This window comes from Onychostoma macrolepis, chromosome 07 (assembly GCF_012432095.1).
Source record: "Onychostoma macrolepis isolate SWU-2019 chromosome 07, ASM1243209v1, whole genome shotgun sequence".
NCBI classification, from domain to species: Eukaryota; Metazoa; Chordata; class Actinopteri; order Cypriniformes; family Cyprinidae; genus Onychostoma; species Onychostoma macrolepis.
In genome coordinates this window covers 24,481,978-24,508,465 of record NC_081161.1, presented here as the reverse complement: position 1 = coordinate 24,508,465, position 26,488 = coordinate 24,481,978, and the positions used below count along the sequence as shown (strand labels likewise).

The 26,488-nt window shown below is 35.7% G+C and overlaps 1 protein-coding gene and 1 long non-coding RNA gene across 4 annotated transcripts in view; both read left to right on the top strand.

The window, feature by feature from the left end:
• Window positions 1-420: 420 nt before the first annotated feature.
• On the top strand, window positions 421-5,727 carry LOC131544534 (uncharacterized). Its single transcript, XR_009272157.1, has 5 exons — window positions 421-914; window positions 1,066-1,185; window positions 1,964-2,079; window positions 5,274-5,346; window positions 5,437-5,727. It is a non-coding gene; the product is annotated as an uncharacterized LOC131544534 (long non-coding RNA).
• A 2,420-nt stretch (window positions 5,728-8,147) lies between these two features.
• The window catches only part of esyt2b (extended synaptotagmin-like protein 2b), a 30,947-nt gene continuing 12,606 nt past the window's right edge, over window positions 8,148-26,488 (top strand). For 2 of the 3 annotated variants that reach the window (XM_058781756.1, XM_058781755.1), the window contains exons 1-7: window positions 8,148-8,941; window positions 15,136-15,177; window positions 16,201-16,335; window positions 18,666-18,742; window positions 18,841-18,913; window positions 20,426-20,515; window positions 24,044-24,099. In XM_058781756.1, coding sequence (XP_058637739.1) covers window positions 8,552-8,941; window positions 15,136-15,177; window positions 16,201-16,335; window positions 18,666-18,742; window positions 18,841-18,913; window positions 20,426-20,515; window positions 24,044-24,099 — 863 coding nt within the window. In that variant the 5' untranslated portion in view covers window positions 8,148-8,551. The remainder of the gene's footprint in view (window positions 8,942-15,135; window positions 15,178-16,200; window positions 16,336-18,665; window positions 18,743-18,840; window positions 18,914-20,425; window positions 20,516-24,043; window positions 24,100-26,488) is intronic. The other variant, XM_058781757.1, reaches the window with a different exon arrangement.

The window sequence follows — 26,488 nt, the reverse complement described above, 5'->3', positions numbered from 1 at the left end:
TCTGTATATCAGCACATGTGCGCGAGGCCACACGCATAAATGTGCTATTAGTTTTATACAACAGCGCATAGCAGCACTTGTTTCATTCCGTGAATGAATCAGTTTTTGAAGGAATCGAGTGAGCCGGTGATTCAACGGTCTATTCAGATGGTCTCACTTGTTTCGTTTCTATTGAATAAGCCGTTTTGAACGAATCGTTTGATATGAATGATTCAGTAAATCATTTATTAAAACAGGGACTTGCTGCCACCTACTGGCGGTTTTATCATCATATTTATTTATCCATGACGGACCTAAACAGCCAAGGTGCCAGCACAAAAACACATTCAGCAAAATATTGTTTAATTATCAATATTGACTAAAATTACTCTATTTCAGGCCCCAGAAGGGGGATTTTTTTTTTTAAATAACTCTAAAAAACGTTGGGTTATTTACTGTACCCAATATCTGGGTTAAACATGTTGGGTCGCTTTGTTGGGTTATTCCTGTGTTTATTGGGTTATTTCAACAACAACGCAACCAGTTGGGTTAAAATTTAAATTCCAACGGTCGATTGGTGCAGCTGCGACAGATGATACAGTGGTAAATTAATATGTGTGCGTAATGTTTTTCGTTACAAAGTGTCTTCATGCCCTGACACAATAATATTTCTGTTTTTCCTACGAGTGTGTTTACATCTCCCCTGTTGACTGAAACTTTAATCCGTTTTTTTCTGCACTATTGACTAACGACACGAGCGCTTGTAGCAGATCGATTTCAAACGTATAAAAAACGGTTTCCTTACTTTTTCTGTTCTTCTCGACAATTTTGGGGGATTTTGTTTTACATACATTTCAGATATTAGGCAGAATTAAGCGCTCACCTTGAAGACCAGCGGAGCCTCTTTCGTGGTGTCGCGTCCACTCTGAGTGAAGGTATGTCGCCTTTTTATTCAAATTTAATGTCCTTTCCCCAGGAAACTACAGTGTAAAATTAAAACACTACGAAACGCAGAAATTAAGCATTTTATTATCTCTAAGTAGCTGGTTACCAGAGCAATCATGTAGTGATTCTTTTTACCAACAGAGGGCGCTGCGAGCTACACTGATTACACGCGCCGCTTCTTCAGCCACGAAGAACTGAACATGGAAGAGAGTGGGGCATTGTTATCATCAATTATCAAAAGATACCGTTATCGGTTTCAAGGTATAGTCACATACAAACTGTTCATGCTAAATTAAACGAATACTGATTGTATGTACTATATTAGGGTCTGAACAGGATGCTGGATTTTACACAATTTTAAATGTTACTGAAATTTCCACTGTCAAAACCTCATACGTCTTAACTATACCACTTGGATGAAAGTGCACTCTGATGTGGATAAATGAAAATACAACTAAATAATTGGACATGCAAGTATTACATTTTCAGAATGTAATTACATTTTATGCTAAAAAAGAGGCTTGAATGCTAAATAATAAGGCTAATTAAAGATGAATTTCCAAAAGCACAAACATAATCACATTTGAAAAGTTCAAAAAGTTTGCATTCTATATGCACTGCATGTAACAGTTTGTGAAAATGAAAATATGATTGTACACTAGAACTTGTTTAAAATATTTGTTAAGTAGTTTATATTTGTTTTATTTATCATGTTCTCATATTTATTTTTGTAATGTGTTTGTGTTAAGTCATAACCTTGTAATAATGAAGTACTGTTTTAATCTGTTTGCTATTTGGAATGATTTATGTTTAATATTTTTCATAGTGTTATTTTTTTGGTGTACTGTATTAAAATCAGTTAGTTAATTAGAATAATATATGGAACCCACAAAACCATAAAAAATGCATGTCTCTGTTTTTCAATTGATAGATAATAACAAGTGAGATTTTACTAATTATATTTTGAACACTGAAGTAGGAAATGTAGTCATCTTATGTTAATGTTTGATTTTAACTTCCATTTCTTTGTTAATTTTAGATTACTCTGGACTAAGGTATATTATACCCACATGTCAGGGATAGATAGACTTTGAGCAATAAAGGGCATGGAGAGATGAAGAGAGCCTTGGTTGGATCTTCCGGATATTTCTTCTGGTGAGAAAACCCTGCTCTGTATTTCATGCCAAATTGTAATATTTTACATTATGTACTGACAAGCACACCAACACACACTTAAAGGGTTATTTCACCCAAAAATAAAACTTTTGTTCTCATTTATTCGTCCTCATGTTATTCGACATCTCTATGAGTTTCATTTTTCTGTGGAACACAAAATATATTTTACTTTCATAGTATTAATAAAAACACATTCTACAAAATCTTTTGTGTTCAACAGAAAACAGAAACTCATACAGGTTTGGAACAACTTCAGGTTGAGTAAATAATGACAAAAGTTTTATTTTTGGGTGAACTATTCCTTTGAGCAATTTCACACAAGCAAGAATACTGTGAAGGTGTTTTACATAGCTGAGTTAAAGGAGAAGTTCACTTACAGAATACAAATTTCCTGATAATTTACTCACCCCCATGGTGGCCAATGGTTTGAAGGTCCAAACTACAGTTTAAGTGCAGCTTCAAAGGGCTCTACATGATCCCAGCCAAGGAATAAGGGTCTTCTCTAGCGAAATGATTTTCTTAAAACAATAAACATTTATATACGTTTTAGCCACAAATGCTCGTCTTGAACTAGCTCAATCTCACACATTACATAATCACACATGCATGACATTGGTGGAAGTACCGACCCAGTGTTTACAAAGTGAACGTGCAAAGAAAATCAAATGCCCTTTACAAAAAAGGTAAAACAACAATATTGGACGTTTTTGAAGTTGGAGGAGAAGATGAGATGGAGTTTTTCACCCTACCCTAACTTTTTGAACCGGAGTACACACATGAAGAACTAACCACACGTGACCTTTTTTTCAACATGATTACGTAATGCATGTAAAGTTGTAAGATGAGCATTTGTGGTTAAAAAGTAGATAAATGTTTTTGGGTTTTTTTAAGAAAAATGACTCTTATTGTTCGGCTGGGATTATGTAGAGCCCTTTGAAGCTGCATTCAAACTGCAATTTGGACCTTCAACCTGTTGGCCACCATAGAAGTCCACTATATGGAGAAAAATCCTGGATTGTTTTCCTCAATAAACTTAATTTCTTTGTACTTAATTTGTATTCAGGAAGTGGACTTCTCCTTTAAGGCTGCTTGTGCCAGCTCAAAATTGTCTGTATAGATGCAATGCAGCATAAAAGGTAAACTAAATTCCAGCTCTGACCTGTTTCAGAATCTGAGTATGCACTTTTAATTCTGTAAATGCATTTATGCCCTTCTGAGAAGCATTAAACAGTATTGTAAAGACACATAAATGCCACTTTCAGAAGTGCTTTTGTGCCATCTTTATAGTGTGAATTTGGCATTAGACTCTAGATCATGTATGAGGCCACAGATAACCACAGCCTGCTGATATAGAGTCTAACAGCACGATTACGAGTGTGATATAGCTTTTACATAACTTAAATTTCATTCAGTATGTCATTGATACACTCACATTACCACCCACTAGCATAACAATGTAACATGCAGAAAGAGTTCAAAAATTCGCACACCTGTCTACAATGATACAAACACAGTGTATACACAGTGATACTTGTAACACTTGGCTAATCAAATTGATATATAACAGACATTAATCCATTATTACAACAGTAAGAAATCAAATGAAAAACTGCTACACTGTAAAAAAATTCCACCTATTTCAACTTAAAAACTTAAGTTTTGTGGCTGCCTTAAATTTTTAAGTATGAACAAATTACAAATACAAGTCATTTCAATTCACTTTGTAAAATCCTGACTGGCGCTGAATTGCTCTCTGTAAGTCGATTGGACTTTTCAGTATTAGTTGTTTCAACTAATCATGTCAAGTAAAAAAAAAAAAAGTAATCACTTGTGAACCTCAACAATGGTGACCATTTAAAAAAACAAACAAACAAACAAAAAAACAATCATGCAGCAATGCATGCTGGGATCCATGGATGAGTTTTGTACTATGCTAGTACCCAGCATGCATTGCAGCATGAATTTTCTTTTTTTTTTCTTTTTTTATAATGGTCACCATTGTTGAGGTCCATAAACTGATTCTTGATGTCTGTGTGAGCCTAATTGCTACCATAGATTAAAACTTTTTGTGGACAAACTGTTTGGAAAGTCCTTTCTATTAGCTGACTGTCACAGAACCACTGGCTCTTAGAATCACTCTTACTATAATCAATACAACATCCATTTAATCAGAGATTAGACACACAATGAGATCAGTTCACTAACAGATGATTGTCATTATAAACATATAACAACCAACTACTGATCATTTTCTCTGGGCTTTTGAGTTATAACAAATATGTTTGAGGAACACATGGTTATAACAGCCAGAGAAAAAGATGGAGAAAAAAAAACTAAAACAAAAGACAAGTGTCAAGAGCCCAACTAAAGCAGACACCGATCTCTAACATGGTTACTTCAATTGAAACAATAAATCAACATCTAAACCTTAGTTAATTCTCAATAAGATCTTCTGTAGATGTCTGACAGAAATAAAGTCAGTCTGATTATTAATAAGTGGAGCTGGTGATGCTGTTTGTGGGGTTGTTTACTCAGATCTTGAGAGATTTAATGTATTTTATTTCAGTTGATTTCATCTAAGGCTGTGACTAAAGTTAGTTCTTCTTGTGTTTCTTTTTCTTCAGTGATTATGTTTGTTAACAGCAAGTGTTCATCACTAATGCTCAATTATCACTCAATTAATCACTTAATTGCAATGTATATCTTATTTTAGTGAACTCAACTGAAATAAGTTCAGAGCACTCATAATTGTTAGTTTTATAAACTTAAATGGTTTAAGGCAATAAGTTTACTCAAACAGTTTGAGTTAACCTAACTTGTCGGGTTTTACAGTGCACAAAAATAATTCGAGCAAACTTTTAAGTTGGCTCAACTTTTTTTTATTTTTTTTTACAGTGTGCCAGTAAGTTAGAACTTAAAATGTTAAGTTCACTGAATTAAATTGGTCTCCTTGAATTTCAGTGACATTAAACTTACTTAAAAAATCAAGTTGAATCTAGCATAACTTACAAAAAAAAGTTGAAATTGCTTAAATTATTTTTATGAGTTAAAAGTAACTTTAAAACATAAGTTGTCATGACTTTTTCATCATATCATTTTTTATAGTGTACCATGGCTTAGAAAAGAACCCCCATTCTTGTTTGGAGATTAATCCATTGTTTTTTCTATTTAAGTTGGTCTTGGAGATTGCATTAAAGTTGCAGTAAAACCCTGCCAGATATCCTCCTTCATTGCCATACAAAGTGGGTAAGTGCATCATTTATGACAATACATTTTTGGGTATTATTTGATCCGATGTATGTGTGCATATTTACCATTTTAAATTTCTGTTTAAAGGTTGGAACAAATTTCATTCTGTATTTGGAGGAGGAGGAGCAACAAAGGCAATTCCCTCATAATCAAGCCTTCATTATTGTGGGAGAAATGGCACTGAAGCAAGGCCGTCTTTTTTACAAGCAGTTGATACATGCTTTAAATTATTTTACATTTTGAACATTGAGTATCCCAAACCTGTTGCAGCTGTAATTGCATTGTCTGTACTAGCTTTGTTTTGTTTGTTTGTGAATTTATATTTATCTTGTAAACTGAAACAATTGCATATAACCTAATGTGATAAGGAAATAATTAATAACACAATTTCAACCAGTCATTTAATTTAATAGAAGTATTTGCAACTTTTAATGTAATGGAAATAAAGCATTTTCCATATATTTGTATGCTGTACATTATTATTTATTTACATAGCAATAATGATGATGATGATGATGATGATAATAATAATACCAGGATGGTTAAAGCATTTTAAAACATTTTGGCCAAATAACCCAACAAATTAGTTATTTTATAACCCAATGCATTGGGTAAAACTTATTACCCAATCCATTGGGTTAAAATAACCCAACATTAGGTAGGTGCTATAGTAACCCACCATTGGGTTGTCTGTTGGGTCATTTTTAACCCAACTATTTTTAGTGAGTTCATTTAATAAGGCAAATTTTTCATTAAATAGAAACCTTTTTAAAAATGAGACCAATTTTGTAATCCTTGTGTAAAATTAGTCACAGGACGACCCTCCTCCACACCACACCACACCATCCCCCCTGAATTTTTTTTTACAATGCGACCGGTTATACTAATGTAATCAATCCGAATGACAAAACAAGCCCAGATGTACAAAACAGACCCTCCTACCTTTGTAATAATACATGGAGATGTTAGTCCCATCCGAATTGGTACATGAAAATCACAGACGTGACAAGAATCGAAACTCAAACATATTTTAGACTAGTCTCGTCTGAATAGGGCTTGTAGGCTACAGGTGTCAGACTCAGTTCCTGCAGAGTTTAGTTACAACCCTGCTCCAGCACACCTTGTACTTTTCAAATAAGCCGAAATGACTTGATCAGTTAGCAAGCTGGATCAGTTGTTTAATTACGGTTGAATCCAAACTGAGCAGGGCTGAGCAGGACAGTTCCTCCAGGAACTGAGTTTGACACCCCTGATCTAAGTTTACTAAATGTGCTATTTTGGGACACCATTAACTAAAATGTGCTTTTAACATACTTTCTCTGTATTAAATACAGTGGGTACGGAAAGTATTCAGACCCCCTTAAATTTTTCACTCTTTGTTATATTGCAGCCATTTGCTAAAATCATTTAAGTTCATTTTTTTCCCTCATTAATGTACACACAGCACCCCATATTGACAGAAAAACACAGAATTGTTGACATTTTTGCAGATTTATTAAAAAGGAAAAACTGAAATAATCACATCGTCCTAAGTATTCAGACCCTTTGCTCAGTATTTAGTCAGAACAGTCACGGAGTTGTTGTGAAGGTAAACCTTCGGCCCAGTCTGAGGTCCTGAGCACTCTGGAGAAGGTTTTCGTCCAGGATATCCCTGTACTTGGCCGCACTCATCTTTCCCTCGATTGCAACCAGTCGTCCTGTCCCTGCAGCTGAAAAACACCCCCACAGCATGATGCTGCCACCACCATGCTTCACTGTTGGGACTGTATTGGACAGGTGATGAGCAATGGCTGGTTTTCTCCACACATACCGCTTAGAATTAAGGCCAAAAAGTTCATCAGACCAGAGAATCTTATTTCTCACCATCTTGGAGTCCTTCAGGTGTTTTTTAGCGAACTCTATGCGGGCTTTCATGTGTCTTGCACTGAGGAGAGGCTTCCGGCACCGAAATGGACAGCACCTGAGTTAAATATATGAGTGTCACAGCAAAGGGTCTGAATATTTAGGACCATTTGATATTTCAGTTTTTCTTTTTTAATAAATCTAAATTTTCTGTCAATATGGGGTGCTGTGTGTACATTAATGAGGAAAAAAAATGAACTTAAATGATTTTAGCAAATGGCTGCAATATAACAAAGAGTGAAAAATTTAAGGGGGTCTGAATACTTTCCGTACCCACTGTATATATATATATATATATATATATATATATATATATATATATATATATATATTTAGTTAGGCTACCACTTATAGTACACTTGAACCCATCTTTCATTCACTACGGGTTCAAGTGTAGGCCTACTACAAGTAATACATTTTTTAATACAGAGAAAGTATGTTAAAAACACATTTAGTTCATATTCACGATGTCCCAAAATAGCACAGTTGAGTAGGCCTACACAGTTGAGTCTATTTTAAGATTATCTTAAGAAGTATTAAAGAATAATTTTAGTGGCTATATTAAGTACCAAATTAGAGCGTGAAAATAGAGCACTTTAAGTACATTATGGAAGTACACTTTTTTTCGCCTGGGTTGTGCCGTCCTTCATGTCGTGCGTTCAGCTTAGTTAAATGCAGTAACGTAAAATAAAGCATGCAACTGGGATGAACCCACGACAGGGAAGGCGATACAAGCAGACTACAGCTTTCGGCACAAACATCAGAAAATATGAAATAAAATACGAAACGAACAGCTTGTTATTGTTCTTTAATACACACTTGGGAGTCGCTTCGCTGTCGACGCCTCATTGTTTGTGTATCTGCAGTTGCTTGGCTCAGGGTGGCGAGTTTGCGCTGTTCGCGACGCTCACTGACCTCCTGAGACCCGCTCTGTGTGTGTGTGTGTGTGTGTGTGTAGCGCTCAGCTGTCTGTCATAAACCAACACAACAGCACGCGCTTCTCCAGAGCAAACCAGACAGCACGCGCGTACAGAGGCGCTGGCGACAGCTGAGTTGGGTCTTCAGTTATGCACAGCTAGATTAAAGCAAAGCGAGCCAGTATCCGCGTCAAAATGGACTGGTGTATAGGCGAACTAACGTGAAAACATCCTCAAATTGATTTAGCCCAGCGTTGTACTTGAATCTCGCTTGCACGGGATGATCTGTAGTAGCCTGTCTTGTTGTTTACTCTCGAAGCTTTTGCATTGAAGCGCAATGTTCACGTTTGACAGCCGTGCGTAACATTTCGTCTGCGCTGAACATGACAGAGGACATAATGACGGCCGTGCGCGGAAATCTTTCTCAAACAGCAGCTGCCTCGGGACAAAAGGATTGCGGACAAACTGAACCGACAAACGGGGCGATTCCTTCCTCCTCGCCCGCGGAGCTGAGCCAGGACTCCGAGTCCTGCACCAGCGAACTGACGCGCACGTGGCTGCAGTTCGCCAAGACCTTCGTCGTTATCTTCCCCATATATGTCTTGGGTTATTTTGAGTTCAGTTTTAGTTGGCTTTTAATCGCACTCACGATATTTTTCTTTTGGAAAAGAAACACTAGGTGTAAGAACACTAGGTTGAATAGAGCACTTTCGTTTTTTGAGCAAGAGAGCACAGTTAAACAGGAGCTGGAGGCAACTGAGTTACCATCATGGGTGAGTTAAACTCCACTTTCATTGATAACATTTAACGAGTTTCAAAACATCATAGAGAGCACACTAGAAAAGAAGTGAAAACTAAGAGGGAGTTTATTTTTATTTTCTAAATGATAAAGCTGGACTAAAAAGACAGACTGGATTGTCTTTAGTGGAATTTGATGAGATTGATGGACAACTTTAGTTTGAAGTTTTATAAACACAATATATTTCCTGTTCAGAGTTGGTTTGCTCCATTCAGGTTTATTACATTAGAACATCTTGTTTGGTTTCAATGTTGTGTCCATTCAGCAAACTCTGAGTGCATGAAACATAACTAAGTTTGGATCCCAGCTGACCCCAGGCTGTCAGACATGAGGCAGACCAAGACTTTTTGCCCTTTAGTCTGGGTGAAGGTGAACAGTGTTATTCCAAATGATGCAGCATGTGTCTCTACAAATTTTCTGTCTATTTTTAACTTGTATATAAGCATTATCTTGAGCCTCTGATCATCATGGCTGTAATCAAAAGCCAAGTGCAACAAAGTAAATATATGTTATGCAATGAGATATTTTGACCTGAAGGGTGAGGACCAAGGTCAGTCTGCATTGTTGAAAATGAGGATTCACTGCCCTGCAGCCTGTGTACTGTAAAAATGTAACACAATAATGTTAATGCAGCATGTAAAACTGTAAATAACAATGAAGCAGTTAACTGTAATTACCTTGTATGGCAAAAACTGCATTATATGTAATTTTGTTGTGAAATACTATTGTTAATAAGGACATATGATTGTATTTTTTTTTTTTTTTACTTTTTTTCTCATTTTAAGTGTGTATGTTTTTAAAGTGTTAGATCAAGATGGTTTTGAGGATTGTACTCAATCTGCATCCTGTTTCTGGTGAAACCATGTAAAGTGTTTTGAAAGGGAGATGTTAGAAATTATTTACTGTGAGAAATGATGAAAAAAAGCTTAGCTAACATCTTACAGTTCATGACCATCCCTGTTGGAGATATATGATCTTGCCATACTGACTGAAAATCTTATTGGTTAGGATATAAGCCCCCCCCCCCCATTAAATTAGTGGTCAATCAATATGGGATTTCCAGTGATTGATAACAAAAGTGTCATGTTTATTGTAGTGTTAGTCACTTATCAGATACATTGCATTATTCTATTTAGGGGTGTAACGGTACACAAATATGACGGTTCAGTAAGTTCCTCGGTTTTAACTTCACAGTTCAGTATGATTTCGGTACAGCAGGGGGAAAACTAACCCTTTTTTTTTTTTTTTAATAAACAGTGGTTTAATGAACAAGTTGCTCTTTCTTTAAATACATTCAGTTATAGTTTCAATTTTCTTAGTGATAAAAATCTACCTCAGCTTATGCTTAAAATTATAGGGAGCCCTTTTACATTATAAGGTTACAATTAGGCCTAACAACTTAACCCAAACTTAAATTTAATTACTATTTATTTTTAAATAGATGATCAACACTCAACTTTAAAAAATAAAATAAAAATAGTATGCAAACATGTAAATTGAGATGTTCAGTCATGTTTATTCACGTTAAAACTAGTAGTACAGAAGAAGGAAGGAATTCAATTACAAGGTCAGAGTGAAAGTACAGATACTGCTGGTCAAATATTATTTGTTTTATTATTGTTGTACGTAGCGATGCCAGTCTGAAGCAACTTACAATACATTACACCTACTGAATACACTGACTAGCTTGTAGTATCTTTGGAATAAAGAGCTTTTAGAATGTTAAAAAACCTATGGGGAAACAAACTAAACAAAAAATTATTTAACACCCCTACCCACCCCCACAAAAGCACTGACAGTGTATACACACATCTATATGTAGCCATTCATCCACATCTGAACAGAGTGGACAGTGAAATCCTATAAATACAGAGTGATACGGAAGGAAAAAAAATCAAGCCTGCTTTAAAACCCAGCAACACAACTGTAGCTGTATAACTTTACAATAGCAACACTGCTTTAACAAAAAAGCAAAATGGCAAGACTTATTTGACATCAAAACAAAAATGTTAAAAATGCTGTCTAATCTCTCTCGCGGTACTTTGATGTCACACACAGAACGGTCTGTGCAGTGCTGCTTCAAGTCCAACACCTGTTGTGTTTTATTAGGAGACATTTATATGTGGCTTTATAAGTAATATTTTCACCAACACAATTTAGCAAAATCATACAATATTGTGTCTAATATATACCACAATATTAACTTCTTATCATTGAATTGTTGTAAATAAATATCACATTTGCTACTGGTCAGTGTTCAAAAAATGCTGGGAAATCACTTCATGTAGCCCTACAAGAGTGATTACTGATAAACTGTCTGAAGAAAAGAAAGTCACACGTTTTAGAGAAGAAAAAAATCACCCACTGACTTTCAAAGCTGCTACATAGTAACAACTTTCTCCTTCGAGGACCTTGATAGAAATGTAGTGGAGTGAAAAGTACAATTTTTGTCTTTCAAATGTAGTGAAGTTAAAGTCATAAGTTCCCAGAAAAAATAATACTCAAGTAAAGTACAGATACTCAAAAAGTGTACTTAAGTACAATACTCAAGTAAATGTACTTAGTTACTATCCGCTTCTGTACATGGTCTCATAACAACTCGCTACCATCTTCATTTAGTCTTCAACTGCTCTGGAGCCTTAATCAAATTACATTCTGACAGGAGTAAACTTGTCTGTGTGAGATTAGAAGTCTGTTGAACTGGTTTATGAGTTTGAAGTTGTTGTTTTTTTAAGAAAACATTTTACAACAGTGGTGTTATGGATTCTGTGATTATTCACATTTTGTGGTGTCATTCTTTTATACCAAGAAGTATCTTTTGAAACACTGATGACTTGTTTGTCCAGTTTCTCTGTGTTTCCTGGAAAGTGTGTGATACCTGAAGACAATCACTAGTTCACTGGAAGTGTTGTCTTAAATGACATGGGTCTTAAAGAGACGTGTTATATATCTTGCCTAAAAGCTTCAAGCTTGCTACACTAATGTCTAGTTACATGCATTACTGAGTTCAAAGTATATATTGTTGCATGTTACAAAATATGTAAATGCATGTAATAACTTTTTAAATATATGCCAGTGATCACAAGCAAGTTTTTTTGAAACAGTTTTTAGTGTCACATGACAACTATGCCTATTTATAGACAGACAAACCATTTACATCAAAGATTATAACATTCTCATCAAATTGTGTCACTGTCAGGAATCTGTAGTCTTTACATCTCTACATTACCGTGCTAACTCTACGTCTCATCTTTAGGCAGATTTTTTTTAAAGGAACATTCTCATAGATATCTGTCTATGGTCTTGTCGATGTAGAGAAATCCTCAGAGATCTCTAGTGACCATAGAAACACAGTTACCATGGGAACTTTCAGTGTCTTTCACACATATCATTAATACTAAACAAAATAGTCAATATTAATTTTGGAGGGACACCCAAAGTCTAGTGCTGGGTGTTAGTAGCTCTAGTTGTGTCAAAACCTATTTGTCCTGACTGATGGTTATACTAGAATATGTCAGGGGGAGAGCTTGCTGAGGAAAGTGCTGTGCACCAACACTGTTTTGCGATTAAAATAAATTCAGAGTGATTGCACTTCAGAAGGCAGTCACACACCCCCATTTTGCCTCTTGAGATTACAATATTATAGGACATACAGAAGGAGGTTAGCTTTATAGGTGCCACAAACGCATCAGGCTGAGAGCGCGTTGTATTCTCAGGTAACCTGATGTGGCTTGAGATTTTCCTTTCAGCTTTTGCTAAATGTCTTGGAGAGAAGTGTTTATGGTTTTGCAGCTGTGTTACCATAGTGATGAGATTCAAATGTGCCCTATACATTTGTTTTGCTTGTGTGTGGCATTTGTTTGTAATTTAAAGTTTCAGTTGTAAGATGTTAAATTACAGGGGCATTTTGTGGTCAGTAAGTCTACATTCAGACAGGCAAAAGTGGCCAAAATCCTTTTTTTTTTTGCTAATAGACTGGTTTAGTTTTTATAGCAATGTGAACAGCACAAACCACATGAAATCTGATCTTTTTGATTCTGGTTTAGGCCACTTTCGGTCATAAGTCAGATAGAGGTCTGATATTTTGCAGTGCAGCCTCAGTCTGAGTGGTCATTTCATAAATCACAAGAGTTCTATGATAAACATTCGTTAAAATTCTGCATTGACAGGAGTTATACATGCCAGAATGTGGAAGAAAGCTGCAAAGATATTCAGTGGAGGGAAAGTGAGCTGTTATAGAAGTATTACAGTTACAGCTCTACACAATCAAAACTTGAGGGAAGACTATATGTGACCCTGGAGCACAAAACCAGTCTCAAGTAGCACGGGTATATTTGTAGCAATAGCCAAAAATACATTGTATGGGTCAAAATTATCGATTTTTCTTTTATGACAAAAATCATTAGGATATTAAGTAAAGATCATGTTCCATGAAGATATTTTGTACATTTTTTACCGTAAATGTCTCAAAACGTAATTTTGTATTTGTAATATGCATTGCTAAGAACTTAATTTGGACAACTTTAAAGGCGATTTTCTCAATATTTAGATTTTTTTGCACCCTCAGATTCCATATTTTAAAATAGTTGTATCTCAGCCAAATATTGTCCGATCCTAACAAACCATACATCAATGGAAAGCTTATGTATACATCTCAATTTTGAAAAATTGACACTTAAGACTGGTTTTGTCATCCAGGGTCACATAAGAGGAAAAACTTTGCTCTCTTTCTCCTCATGTCCTCCCTATTGCCTGCTCACAGATTTCTGGCTCCTGCTGCACATCATCTTATATATGAATGCATAAACAGTGGCCTCCACATTTACTTCTGTATGACAGCATGCTGTGTGATGTCTTTGCTATTCTTTTGAGCATGTGTGTTAGTTCAGGACCAGTTCACACTTGAATCTGTTATTGGCTACAACAATACGTGAACGTCCAAACAAAAAATTGCATCTGAGCAAAATAAGGCATGGAGTGTCAACATAGCCATAGTCTCAGAAGTTCTTTGTAGCGTCAAAGTGCCTGTTTGGTGGAAAAAATCTATGTGTTTTTGATACCTGATAAGTTAAAGGGGTAGTTCACCTGATTCTGACATCACTTACTAACCGTCATGTCATTCGTAGTCTCAGCCTCAGACGCCATGCCCATAGACCACTGACATCATCTGATGCATATGGCGCACAAAATTGGAAGCACTTTAGGAGTTTCGAAGTCGTCATCTGATTGGTTAAATTATACACTATTTCCAGGAGATGTGTGTGTCGCGTTCTTTAACATTCCGCCTGGAAACAAAGATGCTGTGACGCCAAACCCCCTCACGAAAGAAGAAATCTGTCATGTTTACAACTGTGATGATGAGCACTTATCAGGGTCAACTAAACGCTGGATTTGCAAAAGTATGTGAAATATGTAAAGTTTGCAGCATAGAATCTTCAAAATACGTCCAAGAGTTTTACACACTGGTCTGTTATTGTGGGAACATTTCCAAGCCCCTAAACATGATGCAGCACAAAACGAAACATGATTGCTTGCTTTACCTGTCAGTCATATGGCCTCTTGGGGGGCCTTGGTCATTCAAAGCTTACAAGGTTCTCAGACCTTCTGCCGTCAGTCTGAACATCTGGCTACCAAACCGGTATGACTTATTTTTCTGTGGAACACAAAAGGAGATATTTTGAAGAAACTTTATTGTCCATATAATGAAAGTCAGTGGGGTCCAAAACAACGCTGGATCCCAATGACATAATTTAATTTTATTGTATGGCACTGCTTTATAAAGGAAAAAAGTGCAGTGTTAGTGTGTCATCTTGCTCCCTCCCACTGCATGAAACAAATGCAGGCTAAGGATTTTACGCATACAGAGATTTAACTGCAACTATGCTCATCCCTGATCCTATTGCTCTACATGTAGACATGATAATACCACTGAAGTGAAAGAAAAGGAGAAAATATACATGGGTGCTACATGGGTGAACATGTTTAGACAAAGTCTTTTTATTTTGTCATACACTGAAAGTTTATTTTTCATGCCATCTGTGAACCAAGGGAGTGCGTGTGTGTATTAGCCTGTGTGCTTTCTTCAAAGACACTGCAGCACATTTACAGAAGCAGTCTTGTTCCCTCTCTCTTTTATTAATATGATATATTTGTCTATTTCTCCACCAGGTTCATTATCCAGATGTGGAGAGAGTTGAGTGGCTAAATAAGGTGAGAGAATTATTAGATAATAATTGCCTGTTCCTTAATCATTTCTAAGTAATCATCATCCAGCACTCTCGTATACATGTGTCTGCAGTCAATATTCTGGAATCTGATACTCTCTCGCCCTCTTTCTCGCTCTCTATGAGGGGTGGGGGTGTAACATTGGTTGTATACTGGTGCTATAATCCAGTGTGCTTTGCTCATGTTACACTACACGTAGCAACCATTTTTCACCCTCTGTGTCAAAATCAGTGGCTTTCTTAAAATATTCATTGTACATATACATTCAGTGGCTCCCAGCTTTCAAAAAACCTGCGTGATTTGAATATTTCATTGGCATTTTGTCTAGTGGTGTAATTTATCTACCTGAATGGCCTCATGCTTCTGCAAATGTCTGCAACATTCAAAACCATGCAAAACTATTTACATGAAACACTGCAGAATCACTGATGTTTTTAAACATGACAAAACTGAGAAGGATAAAAACTCTAATAGTACTGTATCATACTAATATTACAACCTAAACTTTCACACATGCATTTTGAAGCTCATAAATGTGCTATAATTAATCCTGTCTCTTTTTCATTATTTGGCTATCTGCAGCTCTAAATTATTTAAAAGGTTTTAGATGTTATTTCTTTGCTCTCAGACATGGTATGCTACATTTAATTTTTTAATAATTCTGTTTGTGCCATTCCAGTATGGCTGCCTGTTCTGTTGTCGTGGAGAATAGTTTCTTAATGCCTAGAGTGTTTACACTTAGTCAAGTTACAACATGTCCTCCACCTTGTTTAAATGAAAACTGAACCTTGTTGTGGAAAAAAAAAATATTTTACACACATTGAAGATTTAGTTTTTAGCAAATGTAGTCAAGAGACTATCAAACAAAGTTATAACTTTTCTGGTAACTAATGAGTTTCAGAGCAGCTTGTCAGTCAGTTGGCAGTAGCAGTAAGAAATGAAGATGCCCTAAGTGCCTCAGTTTACTCAGTTGCATAGTACTGAGCAGGTACACTCTTTGCCTTTCAGACAGTGAAACAGATGTGGCCTTACGTGTGTCAGTTTGTGGAGAAGCTGTTTAAAGAAACAATCGAGCCAGCTATCAAAGAAGCCAATGCCCACCTCAGTACATTCAGCTTCACCAAGATCGATCTTGGAGATAAGGTATGTATGTATGCAGAGTTCTCAGCCTATGAATATTCAATGCTTACAAAGTGCATCCTATTAGAGAACATGCAAATCTTTGTTCATGATGTTTAATATAACATCAGTCATACTGCCTTTGGCCCAGTCTGGCTCATGCTTTATAGACACCAACATATCGCATACACTTTTTTGGCTCCTTTCTTTCCTTTCTCCTTTCTTCTCTCTCAGTCAGCTTGTGATTTAACATATCCAGTTATTCAGCCAAGAGTATAATGTTGAAAGGGAATAACTTCAGTTGGCACCATGGCTTAGCACTAAGTCCACATGCGGCCACATTTTGTGGCTTTGTTTACACAGACAACGCGAGTCTTAATTAATTTATACTATATTATATTATATTATATTACATTCTAATATAATTATAATATATATAAATTATAATTATAATATATTATATTGTATAAATTTCTATAAACTGTGTATATATATATATATATATATATATATATATATATATATATATATCCACCATAGGAATATTTTAGCTATATTCTATATTGTGTAGATTATTTATGTTTATAAAGGCAATCACATTGTACTGGTGTTTTTGTGTGTACACCTAGTTACTGCAGCTGAGAGCCTTTCAGCTCTTTGAGCCTTGAATAGTAAGAAAAGACTGTCTTAAAGCGGTTGTCTGCTGAAGCACAAAGTATACATTTCATACAACTCTGCAAATGTAACTAAGCATTAATTTAAAAGCCTCGCTTAACATTTCATTGTGAAAATCATGTATTTGGCTTATGCAGCCAACAGTTCACAATGGGATTTAATGGCATTATACCCTGTGAGGGCATGAAACATTTATGCATCGTGTTGGCTTTTATACGGCAAGGAAAATTTCTAAACAAATAAACAGTTTGCATATTTTTTCATAATTGGATTGAAAGCCAATACAGTATAATTTCTGATACTATAAATAGGCCTATATCAATAAATTGATCTAGTTAGTCTATAAAAGTATGTTTCATTCAAAGACTGTGTATGTAATTTGCGGTATAAGACCTTCTTGCATATTTTATTGAAGATAAGATATTGCTTAAAGCTGCAGTGCATAACTTTTTTGGTTAAAAATGATCCGAAATCAATATTTGAGCAAGTACATAACCAGCCAGTGTTCAAAACTATTGCCTTACTTTAGCCGATTCACAAAAGTTAGCCTATAATAATGTTTTCTAATTTGAGTGGTACGGGTAGGTTTTTGCAGGAAATTCAAGCATGGCACTGCATCATTACGTCACGTCTGTAAACATAAAGAAGTTGTCCCGGCTAGTAGGCTATCGCATGTGAGGATCCTGCAGGTGGCGGTTCATTTAGCCTTTTCTCACAGCAGCTGGAATAATTATATGTATCATTTTGATGGCGGATTGTGATCCAGAAAGGATTATGTGTTTATGAAACGCATGTGAATGAAATGAAATTATATTCCAGTTTTAAAAGTGCTTCTGATTACAGATAGCCTGGGATTACACAGGATTTATATTTGAAAGAAAAGCAGTTCGAAGGGAGCATAATTTGCTTTATGGGTTAAAAGAATTTCTTAATATGAAATTCGAATGGCATGAAGATTAGATTAGACTGTACAGAAATTGAAATCTACACACTAATACACACTATACTCATAATCACGCAATGCTGATATTGTTAACATTAATAATTTGAGAATAAAGTATAACAATAATAATAATTTGCAAGGTTTGATGTGATATGAACTAACCGATCTTTAGATTAAATCACCATTGGTAGCGCGATTTTATTGTAATGCTTTTTTCCTCAGTTGGTCAGAACAAACATGGCAGAATAGTTACTTACTTGTTCAGATGGAAATATATGGTGAAAATTCTTATTTGGGTCATATATTCCAAGACATAGGCTAGAATCTGTGATTGCGAAGTACAGTAAATATCCACACCGGTGCGGTGACTAACAGCTACACATTCACCTCAAAACATTAGATTCATCCGTGCTGCAGCCGTGCCAGAGCACAACCCCACGCAAGAAAGATAATTCTGCAAAAAGCTGCAATTCCAGGTTTTCAAACAGAGATGGCGACAAAGAGGCAATACTTACGGACTGCAGCTTTAACTACTTAAAACTAAAACGACATTGCACTAAAAAGCTATATATTGCATCAGGAATAGGAAGGTTGATGAAAGAAATTTAAACCTTTTGGAAAAGCTGACCAGCTGTCAGATGGAAATAGTTTGTTGTCAGGGCTCTGTTGAGGAATGCATGCTGGTTAAAGAAATGTCAACCCCCTGACAGGGCATCTGTGCTCATCTCTGTCACAGCCTCTCAGAATCAATGGGGTCAAAGTTTACTCTGAGAACGTGGACAAACGGCAGATCATCATGGATCTTCAGATCAGGTGACATCACATTATATATGCTATGCTGACATCTTTTGATCTTTTATTTAACTCTCTGGTTGTCCCACAGGTTTTAATATTTCTCTTTTCTTTTGTAGCTATGTTGGAAATACTGAAATCGATGTGGATGTCAAAAGGTACTACTGTAGAGCAGGGATCAAAAGTATACAGGTATATTGTTATATATTCTCATAAAACATTTTGGAGTGATATTCTCTGCTCTTGTGCCGCATACAGCAGTAGGATTGCACTGTTATTAGTTCACAACAGATACACAGCAGCTCTGTTACGTATGGCATCTTCCATTGAGTTTGTCTCCATGACCCAGTGGATTATGTTAGCCAAGGCCAGACAGTTAAATTGTTGGATACAGGGAAGTTCTTTCCTATATTGTGATGCAACCACGTGCTTCATGGAAGGAATCTAGTTGACTGTAGAACGGAGCCTATTTTTATTTTTACAGAAAGGGTGTGTGTGTATTTATAGGGAGGCGTGTAACTAAATACTAAAATGCCCTTGTACTGTTTGTAGTGCATGATCAGATATATACACACACACGCTCACACAATGACCGTTTCGTACATGATTTATGGACTTGTTTCATTCTGTCGCATTTAATGCATAGCAGAGTAAACTCTCTGTGTGACAGCATGCTGTGTTTATGTATGATGTATTTTTTACTATTTGGTAAGGAGGTCTATAATACCTGGAGAGAGCTGTTAGCATCCCCATTCCCATTCATCTCTATGATAGTTACACAGGGAAGTCTGAGGCTGCAATCTTTGCTTTATGGAAACTTAGTTCCAGAAAAACAATAATAGCACATTTCCTGGCTTTAAGAACACTAATAAAATAATTAAGTAATAAACATGTAATGAAACTTTGTGTTTTACATGTCACAAAATTCCAATTAGTGAGTAAGTTGGGGAAATTTTATATATTTATATAACACCTTAATTGCAATAAATAAAAATAGAGTAATAAAACAAGTAAGAAAAATCATCAGAAAAAGCAGTTAATATATACATTGACTGACCTTGTATAACCTCTTCCACATATTATGATTTCCAAATTGACTACTTGAGACAGGACATTCCCTTGAGTTATTTGTTCTCATTAGCAGCTCTTTGGTAATGAAGGATTGTTCAAAACAGAAGCTCATGATTCTGTTGCTCAGAGCTGAAGTGATGGTTGTGAAGGTGAAATGTCTATTACAGAGCATGTGTGCTGTCAGAAGCAAAATAATAAATGCATCAGTGTCAGGATCCTGGAACATTCATCATCAGCCTGGGGCGCATAGTGGTTAGTTTGACAGCACTGCTCTCTCACGCCAAAAATCTTTTCTCATTTTCCAGAAAAGAATAACCATCCTTTAAATGAGATACAAATTTACATGATATATCAAAACTTAATGTCTTATTTACAGGAAAATAAGACAAAGATACTGATTAAGAAATGCAGTTCTGTCATTCCTTTTGTGGTCTCCAAGGCTGATGAAGGGAGTTGTTCCTAATTAAGGCAGCAATGCTTTCATTAATATAATTTTTTTAGCTTTTTTAATTGAGGGAATTGGAGTAAGGTACACACCAAACCACTAGTGAGAATCCTTACCAGTGTTTCTCTATTTAATGTGATGTGTCTGTCTCTCTCTCTGTGTATGTGCTTGGCCGCATGTCTGAATAGCTACATGGAGTTCTGCGGGTGATTCTTGAGCCACTTTTGGGGAATATGCCGCTGGTTGGTGCTCTTTCCCTCTTCTTTCTCAAGAAACCAGTGAGTTTATGAACAATTTATTACTTCCTTGATAATATTGTCTGTATTTTTGCCTGATGAAGACTGAAGTTGCTTTGTTTCTGCTAAAGTTTGGAACTGTAATATCAGTGTGGGCATATATTCCCTTTTTCACTTTTGCTGCCTCTTGTCCTGCACCTATTTTTAACTTGGATTTGAATGAGAGCATTTTCCCAAAAAACATCTATTTCACTACAGCATACAAAGGAGCATTATCTCTGAAATGCTGTTGTTTGCAGTTTCTCAGCTCTTGAAATGATATGTATTACATTTATATCTGCTTTTTGTACAAATTTAAATGTGAATAAATATGCTTCTACTGTACATACAAAGTCCTGGGTGAGTGTTAGGAAGAAAGGATCTTAAGGAAGGAGTGTCTTAAGGACATCTGATGAGACCGCTATCAGATAAGATTGTGAATGCTGAATGAAGATAAGGCATAAGATCAGACGTTGGTGTGGAATTTGAGTGGGCAGTGACTTGGCTCTTGTTAAACAGCGGGAAATATTTTAACTTTTCAAAGTACATCATAGAGTCCTCGTAATTAGTGCATGCAGAAAACATCTAGAAAGGATTAGTTTTACTTCAATCAGCTATGTTGCGGTCTGTCCAAGGGGAGCTAAATGACTTTGAGATATATCTACATATGTTGTAGAAATGGAGGGGAATAAGTGAAGAACTAAAGAGGTAAAGGAGGAGCAGGGAGGGTCTAAATGTTTATTTTATTTATTTATTTTTTATTCCTGAATATTATATCGTTTGTTATTAGAATTGTGTGGGAATTTTTATGGAAGTATAGGTAAGGATATAATTATGTTTCTGGGCATTGTTTAATATTAAAGTGATGGTCCAAACTACTCACTTTCATGTTGTTCCAAACATGAATTTTGATTTGTGTGTGTGTGTGTGTGTTTTTTTTTTTTTTTTTTTCTGTGGCACATGATAGAAGATATATTGAAGAATGTTGAGAACCAAACAGCGTTGGATCCCAATGACTTCCATTGTATGGACATATTCTGAGATATTTCTCAGAATATCTTTTTTATGTTCCATGGAAGAAAGTTATACAGGTTTGGAACAACAAGGTGATGACAGAATTGTTATTGAACTATCCCTTTAATGTGCTCATAAAACCACAAAGATCGTCCTTCAGTGGCGTGCACAGACCTCCGGAGGGGCAGGGGCTAAGCGTCGTTGCTAGGGCACAATCGCGGTCCGGAGGCACATAGACAGTGGCGGAGCTAAAGTTTTATACATGGGGTGCCGTGGCCAAGGCTAATTCAGGCGGTCCATAGACCATGACAGAAAATCAGTGTATAACTCCAACCTGGCATAAAAAAGCATGAATAAATGATTGTTGATTACTTCACATTACCCCGCATTAGCTATTCATTCCTAGCGTAACTTCAGTGAAACTTATTTATCTTACTTCTATCACCTCATTAACCAGTGGTTGGAGCAAAAGATCCAACATTAACTTGTAGGATACAGTGAATTTAGTAAATGTTCAGGGAAACAGGACTGCCAGCTTTTGAGTTCAGCCTGGATTGAGAATTATTCAGGAATCATTAACAAGCCTGTGATTAAGTACAAAACCAGTCAAAAGTTTTTGAACAGTAAGGTTTTTATTGTTTTTTTTTAAAGAATTCTCTTCTGCTCACCAAGCCTGCATTTATTTGATCCAAAATACAGCAAAAGCAATAATATTGTAAAATCTGCCTATTTTTACTATTTAAAAAACTATGCTTTCTATTTGAATATATTTTCAAATGTAATTTATTCGCTTTCAAAGCTGAATCTTTGAGCATTTTTAGCCTACTCCAGTCACACGATCCCCATATCATTCTAATATTCTGATTTGCTGCTCAAAAAAACATTTATTGTTATTATGTTGAAAACAGCTGAGTAGAATTTTTTTCAGGTTTCTTTGTTGAATATTATAAATGTCTTTATCATCACTTTTGATCAATATAAAGCATCCTTGCTAAATAAAAGTATTAATTTATAGAATTTCTTCCTTTTTTTTTTTTTTTAGGAAATCAGTATTAATTGGTATCAGTGATACTGGCCTTCAGTCATAAAAAAAGATGCCATTAAACAAATATTAAAAATATGTTGTTTGTACATTAATTTGAAGATTGAATGTGAAATTATTGCAATATAAAAGTATATTTAAAAACTTTAATGTTAAGTGGGATTAATCGCGATTAATTTCAGAAAAAATGTGCTCTTAATTGGTTGTTGTTTTTTTTAATCGATTGACAGCACTAGTAAATATATACATGTAATTTTTGCAAAATAGTGTACATTATTCTCACTAGTTTATGGACAATGAGTGGATTTTCTGCTGTTAATGTTTCCTAGGTGCTGTCTTTTCATGATTGAATGATTACATGAGACACTATACATTAAGTTGTAGTGCATCTTTCAACATGGATCGGACGTTAATTCAATGTTTACTTCATGCTAATAAGAATGCACTCCTGCTTCGCTTGAACTGAGGCAAAGCGGGAGCATGCATGATCCGTCACGTGACTAAAAATCTCCAAAACTGTATTCGTTTGAAATTCTTAATAAAGGTGTGGCTGATCAGATGTCAAATATTCAGGACAGATCAGAATTGACAAGAAGCGAAGTGGGGGAGAGAGGGGAGTGAGATCGGGAAAGGTCCTCGAGTCGGGATTCAAACACGGGACGCCCGTAGCGCAACGGTGCTGTCGGCGTGCTGCCCACAAGGCTATCTGCACCGACAAAGGAAGAGAAAGTTATTAAAGACATTTGTCTTTTGCAAAGCTGCAGGATTGCGATTCTATTTAAAGGTTCGCTAAACAGCATAAAATGATCTTAACAGTTTTACCACGTGCATATAGCAGTGGCAGACAGTCAGTGACCCAGATTCTACAGTCTGTCAGTACCAGATTAGTAGCAGGGCTAATTTCACAGCAGGTTATCACAGCTCAGCCTGATTCTAGCTCACATTCTGCTGCTGTTTCTGAATGAAGGCTTTATTGAGTTTTCCTACACCTGCCTCATTGAGTTTGAGTCCTGTGTGAGGTGTCCAGTGTCCTGCGGTCTGACTGTAGTTTGTGATGCACTGCAGAGGTGGTCTCTCTTCATATATTCCTCTGCAGTGTGGGCGACACTGAAATTCACGGTGGAAAAGAGGCTAAGAGAACAATTTTATATTACATCTATCCCCGTTATAATGGATGGTTTCTATTTCTGTACTTTCTTTCTTTCCATCCTTCCCTCTGTAATTGTTTATGTTATGGCAGACTAGGACACCGATTGTTCTCACTGCAGTAACAAACAGTACATAGTATTGTTATTTATGTGCTGCTTTAGAGTGAGACTCAACATCCATGTTGATATTAAATTACAGCCTCAGGCATGTTTATTCATATTTTATTGTTGTTTGTCTTTTTGTGTTATCTGGTTTTAGCAATGTATTTTCTCTGTTAGCAATGTGTTTAAGTTATCTATATGTTTGATTCTCTCTTTTTCATTCAGCTATTGGACATAAACTGGACAGGCCTCACAAATATATTGGACATTCCAGGGCTTAAGTAAGTGAATTTTTTCTTCTTACAATGGATTAAATCTTTACTTACTTAGACAACAGTCTTTGTTTCTTGGAATAACTTTTTTTTTTTTTTTTTTTGTCCTGCAAGGCATTTTATATAAACTGTGATTTATTTGTTTGTTTTTGAATGTTGGTTAGGCTTCTGGTTCTGTTTTGATTTAAGGGCCTCTTGGTTTTCATCCATAGATTTATAAAACATGGAGTCTAGACCTATTCTTTTGTTTTTGTCTTCATTTAGTTGTATTTGGATGTAGGCCTGTTTATTGGAGATAATTGAAAGTGCCTTTGTTCAGCAGTCTTAGTGCATAATCAATGTAAGACTTCCTTCTTTCTCTCTAACGTATGTTGAATTTAATTAACTAAAGCTTTTACGCATATTATAATTGGACTGTCTCACTACTGAGTAGTGATGAATTTACCTTTTTTGCCACTTTACCTAAACATTTTATCAGTCTAACACACTTAACTGAATTTATGTTTCACACATAGGCTAAAGGTTTATTCTTAAATGCTTGAAATTAGTTTTGTAGACATTTAAATTCTTTACATGAATGTCTTTATAAACCTTAATGATTGTCTATGTAATAAATATTTAAATAACTTTTCTATTTTCTATTTTTCTATCCAAATGTTTCAGTGGTGTGGTGCACTTGATAAAAGATAACTGGTTGATTAGTTTAAAACCTTACCTTTATAATCAGGTTAATGCTACTGACAATAGTTTGTTTTTGTAAAGAGAACTACCACCCTTGGATTTTATTAAATAAAATAAATGAATAAAATAAATATTGAGCACTGTTTCTTCCCTTGGCTATGTGATGAAACTTAGTAGTAATGGAACTGGTGATTTTTAAATTTTATTTTTATTTTTTTCATAAAAATAACATCCAGTATCAAACTTGCTAGTGGTTGGCTATGAGAGAGTGTCCACTTAAAATGTATATGTATGAATGAGCATGCATCATAAACAGTGTAATTTAATTTTGATCATGTTTAAACCTGTTCTTTGTACTTCAAATATGGCATATATTTTATGTTTATAATGTTTACTGTATCACCCTGCAATACATTTGCAATTAAATTAGAGTAATTACATTTATGCATTATGCATGTAGATTCAAGGAACACATTTTTTCAGTGTGTTACCTAGGAATTATTTAGACACATCAACTAAAACAATGTTTTCAAATGGCCTCAATAGCCACTCAGTGCTCTCTGTAATGGCAGATTAGAAAGACCCTTAATGTGTTGATGTAACATACTGTCTGCAGTAAAAGTTGGAACAGATTCATGGGTGTTGCACTTCTGGTTGTGCTGATCATGCACATGGCCACACGGCCACACACACACACACACACACACACACACACACAGGCGGGTGAGTGATTACACCCCTCTAGCAGTTTCTTAACACAGGCTACTGTGTACAGCGGTGGTCCATAGGAATTTATAAGTTAGTATAGTGAAGAGCACCTTCAAAGTTTAAATACGTATGTAGGCCTATTTACAATTTTGTGTATCCTGTTTCTGAAAAACCGAATAATTAGACTCTAGTTGATGCAGTTTGGGAGCTATATGTTTGGATAATCCTTATTGCAAACACAGCAAACAAACAAAAGTACCATTAGGCTGTGATCATTAGCACTGCAGCATCGAGAGTGCTTGTCTAAGGCTATTAAAGTTTATTGGTGCTGCTCTGGATCTTCACTGCACAAGAACTGCTCTCATGTCAGCCATGCTCCTTGCATCATACAGCCAATGTAAGATTGAAGAATAGTACACTGATCTTAGATCTGTCACTCCAGGCAACCATAATATGCTATAGTGTAATTCTGTGCTGTGTGTCTCTGGTGTCCCACTGCTGGACCGGTGAGTGATTATTGTAACCTCAGAGAATGCTATGCTTGCATTTTGAAGATGTTTGGGGAACTGCATCTGCTCAGCAAGCAAATCAATAAGAGAGTTATGATCGTGATTCTTGCTTTCATTTTTTTATGGTGTTTATCATTTCTGTTTGGCGTATTGTTACCCACTGAATGTTGGTGCTCTTTTATTACAGAGGAAGTAATTTACAATGAAGTTGCCTTTCATCACAGAATTTGGGAGGTTGAATGTCAAGTGTTGCTGACAAGAGAGATGAGAAAGCAATTTAGAAAAAAAAATATTGTGAATGTAACAGAAAGAATGGGTGTAATGGAAAGCATGAATGGAAACAAAATATAGAGACAGGATATGATAAGTAAGTTGAGGTTTATATACAAATAAATAAATAAATAAATAAATAAATAATCAGGCTAAAGAGTTTGAATTTATTTAATAAAATTTCCATTGGGGGGTTGGTGAACATTTGCCTTGTGCGAACCTTCATCCAA